This window comes from Nerophis lumbriciformis, linkage group LG03 (genome assembly GCF_033978685.3).
Source record: "Nerophis lumbriciformis linkage group LG03, RoL_Nlum_v2.1, whole genome shotgun sequence".
In the NCBI taxonomy this organism is placed as follows: Eukaryota; Metazoa; Chordata; class Actinopteri; order Syngnathiformes; family Syngnathidae; genus Nerophis; species Nerophis lumbriciformis.
Genome location: NC_084550.2, coordinates 62394950 through 62414510, shown reverse-complemented (window position 1 = coordinate 62414510; position 19561 = coordinate 62394950). Strand labels below are relative to the sequence as shown.

The 19561-nt window shown below is 41.3% G+C and overlaps 1 protein-coding gene across 1 annotated transcript in view; it reads left to right on the top strand.

The window, feature by feature from the left end:
• atp6ap1la (ATPase H+ transporting accessory protein 1 like a) overlaps nt 1–19177 on the top strand; it is a 32165-nt gene extending 12988 nt beyond the window's left edge. The window contains exons 2-8 of the mRNA XM_061940859.2: nt 1715–1737; nt 1805–1836; nt 6769–6837; nt 11302–11456; nt 11531–11581; nt 17365–17602; nt 17671–19177. Of these exons, the coding sequence (XP_061796843.2) occupies nt 1715–1737; nt 1805–1836; nt 6769–6837; nt 11302–11456; nt 11531–11581; nt 17365–17602; nt 17671–17937 (835 nt within the window). The 3' untranslated portion in view covers nt 17938–19177. The remainder of the gene's footprint in view (nt 1–1714; nt 1738–1804; nt 1837–6768; nt 6838–11301; nt 11457–11530; nt 11582–17364; nt 17603–17670) is intronic.
• The last annotated feature ends 384 nt before the right edge of the window (nt 19178–19561 follow it).

The following is a 19561-nucleotide window of genomic DNA, read 5'->3' as shown; positions in this document are numbered from 1 at the left end:
TTGTGGACATGTTCCATAAATATTGATGTTAAAGATTTTTTTTTTTTTGTGAAGAAATGTTTAGAATTAAGTTCATGAATCCAGATGGATCTCTAATACAATCCCCAAAAAGGGTACTTTAAGTTGATGATTACTTCTATGTGTAGAAATCTTTATTTATAATTGAATCACTTGTTTATTTTTCAACAAGTTTTTAGTTATTTTTATATCTTTTTTTCCAAATAGTTCAAGAAAGACCACTACAAATGAGCAATATTTTGCACTGTTATACAATTTAATAAATCAGAAACTGATGACATAGTGCTGTATTTTACTTCTTTATCTTTTTTTTTTTCAACCAAAAATGCTTTGCTCTGATTAGGGGGTACTTGAATTAAAAAAAAATTCACAGGGGGTACATTGCTGAAAAAAGGTTGAGAACCACTGACCTAGTATATACAATAATATAAACCAAGTCATTGTATTTCATTTAGGATTATTTCATAACTTAATTTAAATAAAAATATATTTTTTGTCTTTTTTAGATACAGTCAATAAATAATGTGAACATGTATCATAACATGGAAATCTAAGAGAACGTGTTGTGAATGAGGATGCTTGTGGACCTGGAAATTATTATTATTTAATTTTTTTACACATTTTTCTTAAAAAAACAAAACAGTTTTTCCAACGTATTCAATTTTAGACGCTTTCTCTTCTTAGTTATTATTTCTCCGGCTGTAGAAAAGAGCCGCTCACAGGGCACAGAGGAGGCGTCAGTGCGACACAGTTCGCGTATCGGTCACGTGACCAAAACAGCTCATGATCGGTCACGTGACTTTCTAAAAGCGGTACGCGCACCGACACAGGGTTTCGCTCTATGAGCTCGACCCATGCACCGATGCATCGGTGTTGCCGGACCCATCACTAATATGTATATATGTATATATACATGAATGTACAGTATATATGTGTATATATATATGTATATACCTTGATTCCTAAGAAATAGTGATTGTGTAAGGACGAGTAAAATGTGGCGTATTTGCTTACATGTTAAGTACATTGCGTACGTTTTGAAGTAAGTTTTTACTTAGCAGTCATAAAAAGATTAGAACCCTCCCAAATATATTCAATTATACATATAAGCCATTCACACATTTTACCATTTTTTTACATAAAAAGTCTGTGGAACGCTCTCCCTGACCACCTGAGGGCACCACAGACTGTGGATGCTTTTAAAAAAGGCTTAAAAACCCTTCTTTTTAAAAAAGCCTCTTTTTTTTTTTAGATATATGCATACTAATTTTAGCTATTTGGCTGTTCTAGTTTTTTTTTTTTTTTTTTTTTTTTTTTTTAATTATCTTTTTATTTATTTTTTTTAATACATTGTAACACTTTGAGGTTGTTTACTCAATGTAAAGTGCTTTTTACAAATAAAATCTATTATTATTATTATGATAAAAAAAAAACTCCTAATTTTTAAGGTGTGGCAGCTTTTATTGTGTAAAGTAGTCGTAGGAGTAACTTATTTATTCATTTACGGACTCCGGTTTATACAAAGTCTGATAAAGATCACATTCTACTCGTAATCTAAACAGTCAGCTGGGAAAAACTGATTTGGGGAAAAACCCGGATAGGCCTGCAGTGTAAAAGTAGTCTTAAGTCACTTTATGGGAATGTTGAGGAAAAATGATCGGCATTTATTAATCATGAAGTCAACTTTTTCTTCCAGTGGTGCGGCACCTCCCGACCGTGGTGAGTACAATATACTCTTAAGTATTCATTATCAGTCAAATCGAGTTTGAATGAGTTGTTTCCACAGATGCAGAAGAAGTGGCTACAAAAGAACTGCAGGTAGGTTTATATTACATTTCCATTTTACAGTATGTACACTTGTACAACAATCTAAGTCAGGGGTGTCCAAAGTGTGGCCTGGAGGCCATTTGCGGCCCGCAGCTCAATTTTTTATTGGCCCGCGACACATTCTATAGACAAACTAAACAGGTCCCAATTTAGAACAAAAAACTATGAAAAAGTCAACGGGACCAAATCCCCCAAAAATGGACCTGAAAACCACAAATGGACGACCACCTGAGCGTCTTACTGTAAAAGGTCTTTGATGACTTCCGTGTGTCCTATCATGATGAAAAAGTGTACAAATTTCTTGTGTGACACTGCAAAATTCCGGGAATATTCAAAGTTGGAAACTTTCCATGGGAATTAACGGGAATATATGTGAACTAACGGGAAATTAATGGGAATAAACATTGAATGCAACATGCTAGATCTTGCAGCATGATTATTGTCAGGTTCAAACACTGATGACATCTATTCAACAAGACAAATAGCAAAGAATCAAACAGGGCCAGAATTCAATTTTGCTCAATTGAGGAGAAACGTGTCAACCTGTATCCTCTTACAGTGTCACCCACGCTCTGGCGAAAGATTGTACGCCACCTCTTTTTATTTGGACTTTACCTGTTTACATAACATCTGTTTCTAAAGGAATGGGGAGTATGTAAACAGTCATTGTTTTCGGTCACATTAACACAGAAGAAAAAGATGCCTCGGGCTTGGGCTAGTCCTGGATTTAGCTTGAGCAGGTCTTCGATGACAATAGATAACCCCCTCCCGTCTCCTCCCATCGTACACAATGGAATTTTCCAAGCCTTTGCTTGGTGCAACAAAGACAGCCTTTTGTCTGTTCATTGAGAACTCAGAACGGAAAGTTTTTTGATAATTTACATACAATTTGTCTGTCAATTATTAGGTAAAACAACCTGATTTAATGCAAATTCAGTAGAATTTCAACCCTGAACTGTGCATTCCTCCATCACATATGCAGTGCATTCTTCCATCACATGCCCAGATAATTCCCAGCATGCTACACACTACAGCAGGGCTATTGAGGCCACACTAGTATTTGAGCCTTACCTGACTTCATCCAGTCAGGTAAATGTTGATGATATTACTAGGGTAAATATATTTGATCTATGGTATTTAAGTGGAATAGAGGTGTAATTGCTTGTTACTGTATGACTGTAGATGCGCGGATAGGCAATTATTTCATCCACAACCGCATCACAAAAGTCGTCATCCACCCGCCATCCACCCGAACTAACATTTTATCAAATCCACACCCACCCGTCCGTTGTTATATATCTAATATAGACGATGCAAGGCATTAGTGAGGTTAGAAATTATTTTGCCTGTTAAAAAAAGGAGACTGATCCAATTAAGCAGAGACATTCAATGCGTGCCACGCATTAATATCTCTTGGCCACGCATTAGTGGCTCAGAGATATTAATGCGTGATAATATTATTTATCATTATTATAGTATTATTGTCATTTCCATTAAGAAAGCTTTGACTATTGTTGCCAATGCCCTCAGATCAGGAGTGCGTTCCTCACACTTTGTGTGCGCAGTTGCAGCAAGCAGAACGAGGCTTTTAAGAGGTTAAAAAAATGTTTTAGAAAGACTAGGCCTATATTTTCGTTAGGTAAAAAAAATGTTCTGAATTTATTTCAATGAATATTAACTTGTTAACGTTATAATGCTTTTTAAGTTGAAATAAAAAAATAAATAAAAAATGTGCCTCATAAGCCTTAGGCTGTCAATCACGCGCACAAACTTAAATCATACAATAACACATACTTGCCAACCCTCCCGGATTTTCCGGGAGACTCCCGAAATTCAGTGCCTCTCCCGAAAACCTCCCGGGACACATTTTCTCCTGAAAATCTCCCGAAATGCAGGCAGACTCAGGTCCATGCGGACCTGAGTCTGCTTTCCCACAATATAAACAGCGTACCTGCCCAATCACGTTATAACTGTTGAATGATCGAGGGCGAGTTCTTGGTTTCTTATGTGGGTTTATTGTTAGGCAGTTTCATTAACGTCCTCCCAGCGGGGTAACAACACACAACAGCAGCAGTCACGTTTTCGTCTACCGTAAAGCAGTTCGTCTGCCGTAAACAGCAATGTTGTGACACTCTTAAACGGGACAATACTGCCATCTAGTGCATTTGATGAAAGCACTTTTGTGCGTGCCACACAGCAATGCATCATCAGAGAGGGTGTTCAGCATGGTTAGAAAATTAGTGACAGAGAATAGAACAAGGATGGACAATTCAACCCTTAACTCAACAATGAGTAGATGAGTGTTATGTGTGTGTATATGTGTAAATAAATGAACACTGAAATTCAATTTATTTTATATATATATATATATATATATATACATATATATATATATATATTTATAGCTAGAATTCACTGAAAGTCAAGTATTTCTTCTGTATATATATATATATATATATATATATATATATATATATATATGAAATACTTGACTTAGTATTTCTTACTACTTCAATTGTTTAGCTGGCTATTTATATCTGTGTGTGGCATTGCATTAGTGTCAAAAAATGGTCAAAATTTCCAAACTTCCCGAGCTTAACTTCCCGTGGTAAATTTCCGGAAAGTTTCCAGAAATTTACGGGAAACTTTCCACCCCTTTGCAATCCTTGACATGATATGTGTTTGAGTGTACTAAAGCCCTCAAAAGCCTTTCAGCTGATGGTATAATAGCAATATTAGTAAATACAAGCTTACTTTAGAGCAGTGGTCCCCAACCCCCGGTCCGGGGACTGGTACCGGTACGTGATGCATTTGCTTCCGGGCCACACAGAAACGTTATTATTTGATTTATAAACTACCACTGTCCCACTAAACACATCGATAAGCTTGTTAATAGATGTATATTACAACTCATTTGTTACAGTACATGGGACAATGCACATTCATGGACATATGAAATGTTAATGTGCCAGATCGTAGCCAAAGGTGTCAGGTTCAAACACTGATGACATCAAACTGGCAGAATTCAATTTGGACTCAATATTGAGGAGAAAACGTGTCGACCTGTAACCTCTTACAGTGTCACCCCCGCTCTGCCAAAAGATTGCACTCCTCCTTCTTTATTTGACTTTCTCCCCCCCACCTGACCACAGCTGATTCCAGAGGGAAGTGGGTCGTAAACAGCGTTGCCTTTGGTTACCGAACAATTCAAAAGGAGAGGTCGTAGAATAGTTCAAAAAGAGTTCGTCTGGAAATTGGGCAGATCCTGCCATCTGTCCGCTTTGAATTCACAGTGGAGTTTTACAGCTCCTGTCCCCCTGCCAGGAACTCAATGTAATACAAAGCTTTTGTGATAATTTAGAAACAATTATTCTAACAAAAGGTACATTTTTTCATGCTAATTTTTTTGCCGTTTTTATCTGCCACACATAGAAAGCCGGTCCGTTAAAATAATGCAAACTTTAAATCGGTCCCTGGTGGAAAAAAGGTTGGGGAACCCTGCTTTAGAGCACAGTTAACATAAATACAAATAAAATCATTATTAAAATCATGATTCCATCGCTTTGTTATATATAACAAAGCTAAGATGTAGAAGTGTTTTTCGAATGTTAGCATATGTTCACCTACATTGTTTTGTGTCATGTTCAAACACTGATGACATCCATTGAACAAGACAAGAGGCAAAGAATTAAACAGACAGAATTCAATTTGGACTCAATTGAGGAGACCCGCCTGGACACACTGTACCCTTGTACAGTATCTCAGCATGCTCTGCCAAAAGATTGCATGCCTCCTTCTTTTATTTTGGACCCTCCCCGACCACCTGGCCACCGCTGTTTCCAAAGGACAAAGGTCGCAAAAAACGTTCACAGAAAAGGTCGTAAACAATTCACAGGAAAGATCAGTTCAAAAAGAGTTCCGTAAAATAGTTCAAAGAGAGTTCGTATAATACTTCAAAAAGAGTTCGTCTGGAAATTGGGCAGATCCTGCCATCTGTCCGCTTTGAAGTCCTTGGGCCAGAACAAAATCCTTCTGTTGATTACCATACATCCCCGATGTCATGACTAGGACTGTGGCGTGGTTTGTTCTCCCGAGGTGCAAAAGATTTGGACCAGATGTGGCGTGAAGGTGAATACATATTTATTTATAACACTCAAAGGAACAAAAAGCGCGCTCAAGGCGGAAGTACAAACTTGACTAACGAAACAAAAAGACTTGCACGTGGGCAAAAAAACTGTGAACAATTAAACAAAAACACTAACTGTGGCATTAATAGAAAAAACTTACTTGGACATGGCATGAAGTGCGCGAGGTAGACAGAGTGTGACAGGGGTATGAATGCGGGATGTCGTCAGAAAGACAAACTGAAAACAATGAACTTAAATACTACAGACATGATTAACGAAAACAGGTCCGTGACTCAAAACGTGAAACAGGTGCGTGACGTGACAGGTGAAAACTAATAGGTTGCTATGGTGACAAACAAGAGTGCACAATGAGTCCAAACGTGAAACAGGTGAAACTAATGTGTAACCATGGAAACAAGACAAGGGAGAAACTAAAGAGTCCATAACTAAACAAAACAAAACATGACTAAAACAAAACATGATTACACAGACATGACACCCGACACAGTGGAGTTTTACGAGCCTTACTCTTGGTAGGCCTCAAAGACAGCCTTTTGTCTTCTTGTCAGGAACTCAATGTAATACAAAGTTTTTGTGATAATTTAGAAACATTTTGGTTTGAGTATTTTTCATATACAAAATGTATAAAAGTGGCCCTCGCATCCTTAAGTTTTTCTCTATGTGGCCCTCGCTGGAAAACGTTTGGACATCTCTGATGAAAGTAAATGTTCATTTCAACCATGCACAATAATACCTTTTTAAAAAAGCTACTTTTGACTCCTTGTCGCCTGTTTAGTCTGCCGATACACCGCAGAGGAAGTTACTTCAGACGTCCGGAGCTGGCGTTCCTTTCCCGCCCCTCAAGGTTCCGGTATCTCCAGAATGAATAATGACCTCCGCCAAGGGCAAAATATGACACTTTTTAAGTTTGTTTTTTAGGGGGTGCAGTTCCAAATGAATCAATGATCTAGGATTATTTTTCCAGTCGGTTTGTTGTGGTCTTCTTACATGAGGCCAATTGCCTGTCTGATCCAACAGATGGCGCTATTTTGTTTATTGCACAATGCTGCAATCAATGGAACGGTCATGAAATCTGTGGTGATATTTCAATTGAACGAGTCAAAAGGAATAGGTATTGTACGGTTAGACCATCGGTTCAGCCTTGGTGGAGGTTTGCACTTTACAGAATTCTATTCAACTTAGGGAATGTTTCTAAATGACATGCACTATATTGCCAAAAGTATTTGGCCACCTGCGTTGACGCACATATGAACTTGAAGTGCCATCCCATTCCTAACCCATAGGGTTTAATATAATGTGAGTCCACCTTTTGCAGCTATTACAGCTACAACTCTTCTGGGAAGGCTGTCCACAAGGTTGCGGCGTGTGTTTATAGGAATTTTCCACCATTCTTCCAAAAGCGCATTGGTTAGGTCACACAATGATTGTCAGGTTCAAACACTGATGACATCTATTAAACAGACAAAGAAAGCAAGGAATTAAACAGACAGAATTCAATTGAGGAGAAACGTCTGCGCTGTACTCTTTGTACGGTCTCCCACCACACTCTGACGAAAGATGGTACGCATCCTCTTTTATTTGGACTTTCCCTGATTACATGGCAACAGCTGTTTTTAAAGGAAGGGGGGTCGTAAACAGCCGTTGCCTTTGGTTACAAAACATCCATCCATCCATCAATCCATCTTCTTCCGCTTATCCGAGGTCGGGTCGCGGGGGCAGCAGCCTAAGCAGGGAAGCCCAGACTTCCCTCTCCCCAGCCACTTCGTCCAGCTCTTCCCGGGGGATCCCGAGGCGTTCCCAGACCAGCCGGGAGACATAGTCTTCCCAACGTGTCCTGGGTCTTCCCCGTGGCCTCCTACCGGTCGGACGTGCCCTAAGGCGATCGGGTGGCATCCTGACCAGATGCCCGAACCACCTCATCTGGCTCCTCTCGATGTGGAGGAGCAGCGGCTTTACTTTGAGCTCCCCGCGGATGACAGTGCTTCTCACCCTATCTCTAAGGGAGAGCCCTGCCACCCGGCGGAGGAAACTCATTTTGGCCGCTTGTACCCGTGATCTTGTCCTTTCAGTCATAACCCAAAGCTCATGACCATAGGTGAGGATGGGAACGTAGATCGACCGGTAAATTGAGAGCTTTGCCTTCCGGCTCAGCTCCTTATTCACCACAACGGATCGATACAGCGTCCGCATTACTGAAGATGCCGCACCGATCCGCCTGTCGATCTCACGATCCACTCTTCCCTCACTCGTGAACAAGACTCCGAGGTACTTGAACTCCTCCACTTGGGGCAGGGTCTCCTCCCCAACCCGGAGATGGCACTCCACCCTTTTACAAAACAGTTCAAAGAAAAGGTGCCTGGAGGGTGGTCAGGTCCTGCTTCCTCTCCGCTTTGTAGATCTCGGGTCAAGACAAAATCTTCCTGTGGATTACAATACATCAAAGAAACCGACACCTTCATGTCGCTTCCCATCCTACACAGTGGAGTTTTACAAGCCTTTTGATTGGTAAGATCAAAGACAGCTTTTGTCTGCTCGCCGGGAACTCATTGAAACACAAAGTTTTGTGATAACTTAGATAAAATTATTCTGACACTGATGTTGGTGGAGAAGACCTGGCTCTCAGTCTCCTTTCTAATTCCTCCCAAAGGTGTTCTATCGGGTTCAGGTCAGGACTCTGTGCAGGCCAGTCAAGTTCATCCACACCAGACTCTGTCATTTCATGCCTTTATGGACCTTGCTTTGTGCACTGGTGCGCAGTCATGTTGGAAGAGGAAGGGGCCCGCTCCAAACTGTTCCCACAAGGTCGGGAGCATGGAATTGTCCAAAATGTTTTGGTATCCTGGAGCATTCAAAGTTCCTTTCACCGGAACTAAGGGGCCAAGCCCAACTCCTGGAAAAACAACCCCCCACCATAATTCCTCCTCCACCAAATTTCACACTCGACACAATGCAGTCCGAAATGTAGCATTCTCCTGGCAACCTTCAAACCCAGGCTGGTCCATCAGATTGCCAGATGGAAAAGCGTGATTCATCAGTCCAGAGAACACATCTCCACTGCTCTAGAGTCCAATGCTTTACACCACTGCATCCCACGCTTTGCATTGGACTTGGTGATGTATAATAATACCGTATTTTCCGCACTATAAGGCGCACCGGATTATTAGCCGCACCTTCTATGAATTACATATTTCATAATTTTGTCCACCAATAAGCCGCCCCGGACTAAAAGCCGCGCCTACGCTGCGCTAAAGTGAATGTCAAAAAAACGCTGCGCTAAAGTGAATGTCAAAAAAACAGTCAGATAGTTCAGTCAAACTTTAATAATATATTGAAAACCAGCGTTCTAACAACTCTGTCCCAAAATGTACGCAAATGTGCAATCACAAACATAGTAAAATTCAAAATGGTGTAGAACAATAGCAACATAATGTTGCTCGAACGTTAATGTCACAACACACAAAATAAACATAGCGCTCACCTTCTGAAGTTATTCTTCATTCGTAAATCCTTCGAATTCTTCGTCTTCGGTGTCCGAATTGAAAAGTTGGGCGAATACGGGATCCAAAATGGCCGGTTCCGTCTCGTCGAAGTCACCGGAGTCAGTGTCGCTGTTGTTGTGCAGCAGTTCTGTGAATCCTGCCTTCCGGAAAGGTCGGACCACAGTTGTGACCGAAACTATCTGCCCAGGCATTTACGATCCACTGGCAGATGTTGGCGTATGTCGACCGGCGCTATCTGCCCGTCTTAGTGAAGGTGTGTTCGCCTTCGGAGCTGTGTGAAAAAAGCCACCCGGCCTCTTCGCGTAAACTTCCCTTAACCACTCGCTCATCTTTTCTTCATCCATCCATCCCTTCGAGTTAGCTTTTATGATGACGCCGGCTGGAAAGGTCTCTTTTGGATGGGTGGAAGTTAGCATGGCAAGCTAGAACCACAGTGAAGGATGACTTCTCATTCCCTGTGGAGCGAATATTCACCGTACGTGCTCCCGTTCCACAGTGCGGTTCAGTTGCTGTGAAATACGGTAGTAATCCGTGTGCGGATGGAGAGATTGCGTCTTTTTATGAACCGGATCGTTTTGTAGGAGCCATTTTGTGGTCTTTACAGATGTAAACAGGAAATGAAACGTACGGTGATATCCGCGCGTTTTTTCTTCTTCTTCCGGGGGCGGGTGAAGCGCTTCCTGTTCTATGGGGGCGGGTGAAGCGCTTCCTGTTCTATGGGGGCGAGTGCTTTCATTGGCGGTTGCTTGCGTAGAAGAAGAAGCGCTTCCTGTTCTACCGGGAAAAAAGATGGCGGCTGTTTACCGAAGTTGCGAGACCGAAACTTTATGAAAATGAATCGTAATAAAGCGCACCGGGTTATTAGGCGCACTGTCAGCTTTTGAGAAAAATTGTGGTTTTTAGGTGCGCCTTATAGTGCGGAAAATACGGTAATAATAATAATAACTGGGATTTATATAGCGCTTTTCTAAGTACCCAAAGTCGCTTTACATGTAGAACCCATCAATCATTCACCCCTGGTGGTGGTAAGCTACTTTCATAGCCACAGCTGCCCTGGGGTAGACTGACGGAAGCGTGGCTGCAATTTGCGCCAACGGCCCCTCCGACCACCACCTATCATTCATCATTCAATTCACCGGTGTGAGTGGCACCGGGGGCAAAGGGTGAAGTGTCCCGCCCAAGGACACAACGGCAGCGATTTTTGGATGGTAAGAGGCGGGGAGCGAACCTGCAACCCTCAGGTTTCTGGCACGGTTGCTCTACCCACTACGCCATGCCGCCCCTATGTATGGCTTAGATGCAGCTGCTCGGCCATGGAAACCCATTCCATGAAGCTCTCTGCGTACTGTACGTGGGCTAATTGGAAGTTTGGAGCTCTGTAGCAACTGACTGTGCAGAAAGTCTTTGCACTATGCGCTTCAGCATCCACTGACCCCTCTCTGTCAGTTTACGTGGCCTACCACTTGGTGGCTGAGTTGCTGTTGTTCCCAAACTCTTCCTTTTTCTTATAATAAAGCCAACAGTTGACTTTGGAATATTTATGAGCGAGGAACTTTCACGAATGGATTAGTTGCACAGGTGGCATCCTATGACAGTTCCACGCTGGAAATCACTGAGAGCGGCCCATTCTTTCACAAATGTTTGTAGCAACAGTCTCCATGCCTAAGTGCTTGATTTGATACACCTGGCCAAGTGATTAGGACACCTGATTCTCATCATTTGGATGGGTGGCCAAGTACTTTTGGCAATATAGTGTATTTTCAGACCGATTGATCAATGTATTTAATCAATAACTTGGGCTCCTGCAGGTGTTGTCTAACGGGAAGCCGTGCATCATGTTCCAGGCCAGGAAGTTGTCTCTGCGCTACGAGAGACAGAAGCAGGTGGACCTGACCGAGCGAGCGTTTTCTCCTCACAAGGCCGTGGACACAACTCAGTCCGTGTGCCGCCAGGACAAAGCCACGTACGTCCGACGTGGAGCATTAGCATTTCCTCTGATCCGGTCCGACACTTTATCAGTTTGTCTGTCCTCACCAGGCTGGTCATGAAGTTTGGAGATGTGGACGACTTGAAAGGCCTTTCCATCAGGTAAAGACTGGTCCGTCAGTCACAGTGACTTCAGTTTTGGATTTTTTTCCTATTCAATAATGAAAGCTAAGGTCCCTAAAGTATTAATTTGAGACCCCAAGCAACATGGGATTACAAAGGAGAAAGTTAACGCTGCTACAGAAAGAAAGAAAGAAAGAAAGAGAGGAACAATAGGAGAGAGAGAGAGAGAGACAAAGAACTCTTCCAGAACTTTATAGATTTTGAGAATGAGAGAGGAAAGGGGAGGAGAAATTAGCAAAACACATTATATCTGCACTGCAAAAACTGAAATCTAAGTAAGATTAAATATCTCAAATAAGGGTGATATTTGTTTATTTTCTTCTCACTAAGCAGATTTTATGTTAGAGTGTTTTACTTGTTTTAAGTGTTTTGGTCCTAAATGATCTCAGTAAGATATTACAGCTTGTTGCTGTCATGACTTGGTCCTGGGTGTTTGCTTTTCCGGGATGCAACGGAAAGTTGGCTCGGGCGAGACGGGATTGTAAATACATTTTTATTTAAACACTATAACTACAAAAAAAGGAAGTAAACAAAAGGTGCGCACAATGGCGGAGAACAAACTATGAAAGCAAAAAGACTATAAACATGGAACAAAAACTTACTTTGGCATGGGACATGAAGCAGGATCTAAGAGGATGAAGAGTGTGTAGAGCGTAATTGTGGGATGTCACCGGAAAGACAAACTGAAAACAATGAACTTAAATACTACAGACCTGATTAACGAAAACAGGTGCGTGACTCAAAAACGTGAAACAGGTGCGTGACGTGACAGGTGAAAACTAATGGTTGCTATGGTGACAAAACAAAAGTGCACAAAAAGTCTAAAAACAAAACCGAACATGACAAAAACATGATCACACAGACATGACAGTTGCTGATATTTGATGACCTATATTGAGTAAAACATGCTTGAAACTAGAATATCAAGTGTTGCAAAGCTGTGTCATCAACACTCACAAGTATAAAACTACTTTTTTAAAGTAATCATTTCTTACTTCAAGCATGAAAAAAAAAATCATGACGCCGAGCGCATATCATTATGTCAAGATAATGGCACTAGCATTTACTTCATTTAAGAATATTTTTCAACATATTGAGCAAAAAGGTCTCATTTTTTTCTACCAAGAAAAGTTCACTTGTTATTAGTGAGAATATACTTATTTTAAGGTATTTTTGGGTTCATTGAGGTTAGATAATTTTACTTCTTTTGGAAAGTCTTGACAATTTTCTTGTTTTATTGGCAGATAATTTTGCTTACTGTATTTTTCGGACTATAAGTCGCATTTTTTTTTTAATAGTTTGGTCGGGGGTGCGACTTATACTCAGGAGCGACTTATGTGTGAAATGATGAACACATTAGCGTAAAATATCAAATAATATTATTTATCTCATTCCCGTAAGAGACTAGACGTATAAGATTTCATGGGATTTAGCGATTAGGAGTGACAGATTGTTTGGTAAACGTATAGCATGTTCTATATGTTATAGTTATTTGAATGACTCTTACCATAATATGTTACGTTAACATACCAGTTGGTTATTTATGCCTCATATAACGTACACTTATTCAGCCTGTTGTTCACTATTCTTTATTTATTTTAAATTGCCTTTCAAATGTCTATTCTTGCTGTTGGCTTTTATCAAATACATTTCCCCAAAAAATGCCACTTATACTCCAGTGCGACTTATATATGGTTTTTTATAGGGATGTCCGATAATGGCTTTTTGCCGATATCCGATATTCCGATATTGTCCAACTCTTTAATTACCGATACCGATATCAACCGATACCAATATATAGTCGTGGAATTAACACATTATTATGCCTAATTTGGACAACCAGGTATGGTGAAGCTTTTTTTTTTTAATTAATAGAATACAATTTTAACCATTTTCTGTCATGTCTGTGTGATCATGTTTTGTTTTAGTCATGTTCGGTTTTGTTTTTGGACTTTTTGTGCACTTTTGTTTTGTTTTGTCACCATAGTTACCCATTAGTTTCACCTGTCATGTCACGCACCTGTTTTGAGTCACGCACCTGTTGTTAATCATGTCTGTGTTTTTTAAGCTTTTCATTTTCTGTTGTTCGTCCTGGTGTCATATCTTTTCTAAACCTGCTATCCCCTCGTTTCAAGCCCTGTTCGCGGTCCCATGCCACAGGAAGTGTTTTTATTTCGTGTTCAGTTTCTGCCTTTGTGCAAGTTTTGTTTTCATTCGTCAAGTTTTTACCTCCGCCATTGTGCGCGCTTTTCGTTTGTTCCTTTTTGATAGTATTAAATTAATCATGTACCCACCTTCAAGCCATGTCCGATCCAAATTCACTTGCATCTTGGGAAAACAAAAACTCCATAGTCCAAGTCGTGACATTTTCTTGAATAAAAAAGAAAATAAAACAATATAAAAACAGTTACATAGAAACTAGTAATGAATGAAAATGAGTAAAATTAAGTGTTAAAGGTTAGTACTATTAGTGGACCAGCAGCACACACAATCATGTGTGCTTACGGACTGTATCCCTTGCAGACTGTATTGATATATATTGATATATAATGTAGGAACCACAATATTAATAACAGAAAGAAACAACCCTTTTGTGTGAATGAGTGTAAATGGGGGAGGGAGGTTGTTTGGGTTGGTGCACTAATTGTAAGTGTATTTTTTATGTTGATTTAATTAAAAAAAAACAAAAAAAACATACCGATATTTTCCCATATTACATTTTAAAGCATTTATCGGCAGGCCTATATTATCAGACATCTCTAGTTTTTTACCTTCTTTATTATGCATTTTCGGCCGATGCGACTTATACTGCGGAGCGACTTATACTCCGAAAAATACGGTAATTCAAATAAAATACCCTTAATTTTTGTATTTGTTCTTGTTTTTGAACACTGACTTTTTGCAGTGCAGCTGCACCGTTTTATAGGACGCAAGGTCCAAAGCGTGGGTGAAAAAAGGAGCGCTGCAGTCAAAAAATTCTTAAACATATTGCTACAAGAACCCCGAAAGGGACAAGCGGTAGAAAATGGGTGGTTGGAAGGCTATTGCTACAATAGTAAGCCATACTTGCCAACCCTCCCGGATTTTCCGGGAGACTCCCGAAATTCAGCGCCTCTCCCGAAAACCTCCCGGAAGAAATTTTCTCCCGAAAATCTCCCGGAATTCAGCCGGAGCTGGAGGCCACGCCCCCTCCAGCTCCATGCGGACCTGAGTCCAGTGTGCGCACACAAGGAGACGAAGCAGAAGAACGAGACCGTAGTCGAAGAGCGCAGGGGACACACTTCTCCAGGGCCGATGTATGCTCGGGGCAACACCCTTCACCTTACCCGGCAGTGGGTCTCCACAGCGGACGACTTTAGGGTGAATGATGAGTCCAGCGATTAGTTGCAAATCTTGCTTTATTGATTGCTTGCACACAGCCAATCCAACACAAAACCAACTAGTCCCTCCCCGCACTCACGCTACCGCTCCCTCTCTTCTCTCGCCCACACACTCACTGACGTCACTCACCTCACATGCTGTCACCTATTAAAGGGCCACACACACACATACTCTACTCTCATAACACACAGTACAGTTAGTAGAACAACTGTGTTTTCATTACTGTGTATTTGATTGGTGCCATTGCCCCGGAATTGTATTGCATTGTACTTTCAAGTACAACAATGAGTAGATGAGTGTTATGTGTATGTAAATAAATGAACACTGAAATTCAAGTATTTCTTTTATTTACAGGTAAAAGCCAGTAAATTAGAATATTTTGAAAAACTTGATTTATTTCAGTAATTGCATTCAAAAGGTGTAACTTGTACATTATATTTATTCATTGCACACAGACTGATGCATTCAAATGTTTATTTCATTTAATTTTGATGATTTGAAGTGGCAACAAATGAAAATCCAAAATTCCGTGTGTCACAAAATTAGAATATTACTTAAGGCTAATACAAAAAAGGGATTTTTAGAAATGTTGGCCAACTGAAAAGTATGAAAATGAAAAATATGAGCATGTACAATACTCAATACTTGGTTGGAGCTCCTTTTGCCTCAATTACTGCGTTAATGCGGCGTGGCATGGAGTCGATGAGTTTCTGGCACTGCTCAGGTGTTATGAGAGCCCAGGTTGCTCTGATAGTGGCCTTCAACTCTTCTGCGTTTTTGGGTCTGGCATTCTGCATCTTCCTTTTCACAATACCCCACAGATTTTCTATGGGGCTAAGGTCAGGGGAGTTGTTCGGGCCAATTTAGAACAGAAATACCATGGTCCGTAAACCAGGCACGGGTAGATTTTGCGCTGTGTGCAGGCGCCAAGTCCTGTTGGAACTTGAAATCTCCATCTCCATAGAGCAGGTCAGCAGCAGGAAGCATGAAGTGCTCTAAAACTTGCTGGTAGACGGCTGCGTTGACCCTGGATCTCAGGAAACAGAGTGGACCGACACCAGCAGATGACATGGCACCCCAAACCATCACTGATGGTGGAAACTTTACACTAGACTTCAGGCAACGTGGGTCCTGTGGCTCTCCTGTCTTCCTCCAGACTCTGGGACCTCGATTTCCAAAGGAAATGCAAAATTTGCATGGTTGGGTGATGGTTTGGGGTGCCATGTCATCTGCTGGTGTCGGTCCACTCTGTTTCCTGAGATCCAGGGTCAACGCAGCCGTCTACCAGCAAGTTTTAGAGCACTTCATGCTTCCTGCTGCTGACCTGCTCTATGGAGATGGAGATTTCAAGTTCCAACAGGACTTGGCGCCTGCACACAGCGCAAAATCTACCCGTGCCTGGTTTACGGACCATGGTATTTCTGTTCTAAATTGGCCCGCCAACTCTCCTGACCTTAGCCCCATAGAAAATCTGTGGGGTATTGTGAAAAGGAAGATGCAGAATGCCAGACCCAAAAACGCAGAAGAGTTGAAGGCCACTATCAGAGCAACCTGGGCTCTCATAACACCTGAGCAGTGCCAGAAACTCATCGACTCCATGCCACGCCGCATTAACGCAGTAATTGAGGCAAAAGGAGCTCCAACCAAGTATTGAGTATTGTACATGCTCATATTTTTCATTTTCATACTTTTCAGTTGGCCAACATTTCTAAAAATCCCTTTTTTGTATTAGCCTTAAGTAATATTCTAATTTTGTGACACACGGAATTTTGGATTTTCATTTGTTGCCTCTTCAAATCATCAAAATTAAATGAAATAAACATTTGAATGCATCAGTCTGTGTGCAATGAATAAATATAATGTACAAGTTACACCTTTTGAATGCAATTACTGAAATAAATAAAGTTTTTCAAAATATTCTAATTTACTGGCTTTTACCTGTATATATATAATAAAATGAAAAAAATAAATAAAAATAAAATAAATATATATATATATATATATATATATATATATATAGCTAGAATTCACTGAAAGTCAAGTATTTCATACATATATATATATATATATATATATATATATATATATATATATATGAAATACTGAGTTGGTGAATTCTAGCTGTAAATATACTCCTCCCCTCTTAACCACGCCCCCCGCCCCACCCCCGACCACGCCCCCCACCCCCCGAAATCGGAGGTCTCAAGGTTGGCAAGTATGATAGTAAGCATAAAAAAAACAACGTAAAAATCCACTCTACATTAACAACGGCAGAGAAGAGACGAGTAAGGAGCACACAGAGGGAGAAGTAATCAGGTGGGTATGTCTGCATGTTTGTAAAGTCCAGTAGTCTTTGGTCTCAACATGTCTTCCTCACCCAGGCTGCAGCTGTCCAACACTTTCTACGAGGCGTCAGGCCAGTGGTGGTACTCCATGGACAGCGTCTCCCTGCTCTACAACGTCTCCGAAGAGGCCGTGTTCAACGCCAGCGAGGTTTACGCTCCGTCCTCTTCCTCCTACCACTGCGTGCATGTCAGCAGCCTGGAGCGCCACAGCGCCCTGCTGCAGCCCGGCGGCGAGCGCGCCCGCCGCTGGACCGTCACCTTCACGGACTTCCAGGTGACTTCCTCTTTGCCGTCCTCACCCCGGGTGCAAAACACTCGACAGATTAGAATCTCGGTCCTCAGATTCAGGCGTTCGACGTGTCCTCGGGGAGGTTCTCTCCGGTGAGCGACTGCACCACCTTCCTGACGCCGGCCATCTTGATGGGCCTGGTCACCTCGCTCATCCTGCTGCTGGTGCTGGCCTACGCCGTGCACCTGCTCGTCCACCTCAAACACATCGAGCGCGACGACGACAGCAAGGCCGAGGTTTACTTCCCACAAGACCCGGAACAGCCCGAAGGCTGCTGTGTGGAAAATCTAGCAGATAAAGATACTTCCGAAACATTTTAATGGGAGAGGCAGGATACAATTCACCGTCTTTTCCAGACTATAAGGGCGCTGCTTTTTTCCTGAGCTTTGAACCCTGCGGCTTATACAAAGGTGCGGCTTATCTATGGATATTTCTTCGCTAACGGCTAAATCCCGGAATTAATTAAGCCAGGGGTCGGCAACCCAAAATGTTGAAAGAGCCATCCATCCATCCATCCATTTTCTACCGCTTATTCCCTTTTGGGGTCGCGGGGGGCGCTGGAGCCTATCTCAGCTACAATCGGGCAGAAGGCGGGGTACACCCTGGACAAGTCGCCACCTCATCGCAGGGCCAACACAGATAGACAGACAACATTCACACTCACATTCACACACTAGGGCCAATTTAGTGTTGCCAATCAACCTATCCCCAGGTGCATGTCTTTGGAGGTGGGAGGAAGCCGGAGTACCCGGAGGGAACCCACGCAGTCACGGGGAGAACATGCAAACTCCACACAGAAAGATCCCGAGCCCGGGATTGAACCCAAGACTACTCAGGACCTTCGTATTGTGAGGCAGATGCACTAACCCCTCTTCCACCGTGACGCCCTTGAAAGAGCCATATTGGACTAAAAATACAAAAAAATATCTGGAGCCGCAAAAATTAAAAGTCTTATATAAGTGTTATAATGAAGGCAACACATGATGTAAGTGTCTATATTAGTTATATTAGCCTACTATCAAAATGACTTGAAAAGTCTTATATAAGTGTTATAATGAAGGCAACACATGATGTAAGTGTCTATATTAGTTGTAATAGCCTACTATCAAAATGACTTGAAAACTTGAAGACTTTAAAAATCTTATATAAGTGTTATAATGAAGGCAAAACATGATGTGTCTATATTAGCTATAATAGCCTACTATCAAAATGACTTTAAAAGACGGCGTGGTGCAGTGGAAGAGTGGCCGTGCGCGACCCGAGGGTCCCTGGTTCAATCCCCACCTAGTACCAACCTCGTCATGTCCGTTGTGTCCTGAGCAAGACACTTCACCCTTGCTCCTGATGGGTGCTGGTTAGCGCCTTGCATGGCAGCTCCCTCCATCAGTGTGTGAATGTGTGTGTGAATGGGTAAATGTGGAAGTAGTGTCAAAGCGCTTTGAGTACCTTGAAGGTAGAAAAGCGCTATACAAGTACAACCCATTTATCATTTATTATCATTTATTATATAAGTGTTATAATGACGACAGCACATGATGTAAGTGTCTATATTAGTTATATTAGCCTACTATCAAAATGACTTTAAAAGCCTTATATAAGTGTAATAATGAAGGCAACACATGATGTACGGTAAGTGCCTATATTAGTTATATTAGCCTACTATCAAAATGACTTTAAAAGCCTTATATAAGTGTTATAATGAAGGCAACACATGATGTAAGTGTCTATATTAGCCTACTATCAAAATGACTTTAAAAGCCTTATATACGTGTTATAATGAAGGCAACACATGATGTAAGTGTCTATATTAGTTATATTAGCCTACTATCAAAATGACTTTAAAAGTCTTATGTAAGTGTTAAAATGAAGAAAAAATATGATGTGTCTATATTAGTTATATTAGCCTACTATCAAAATGACTTTAAAAGCCTTATATAAGTGTTA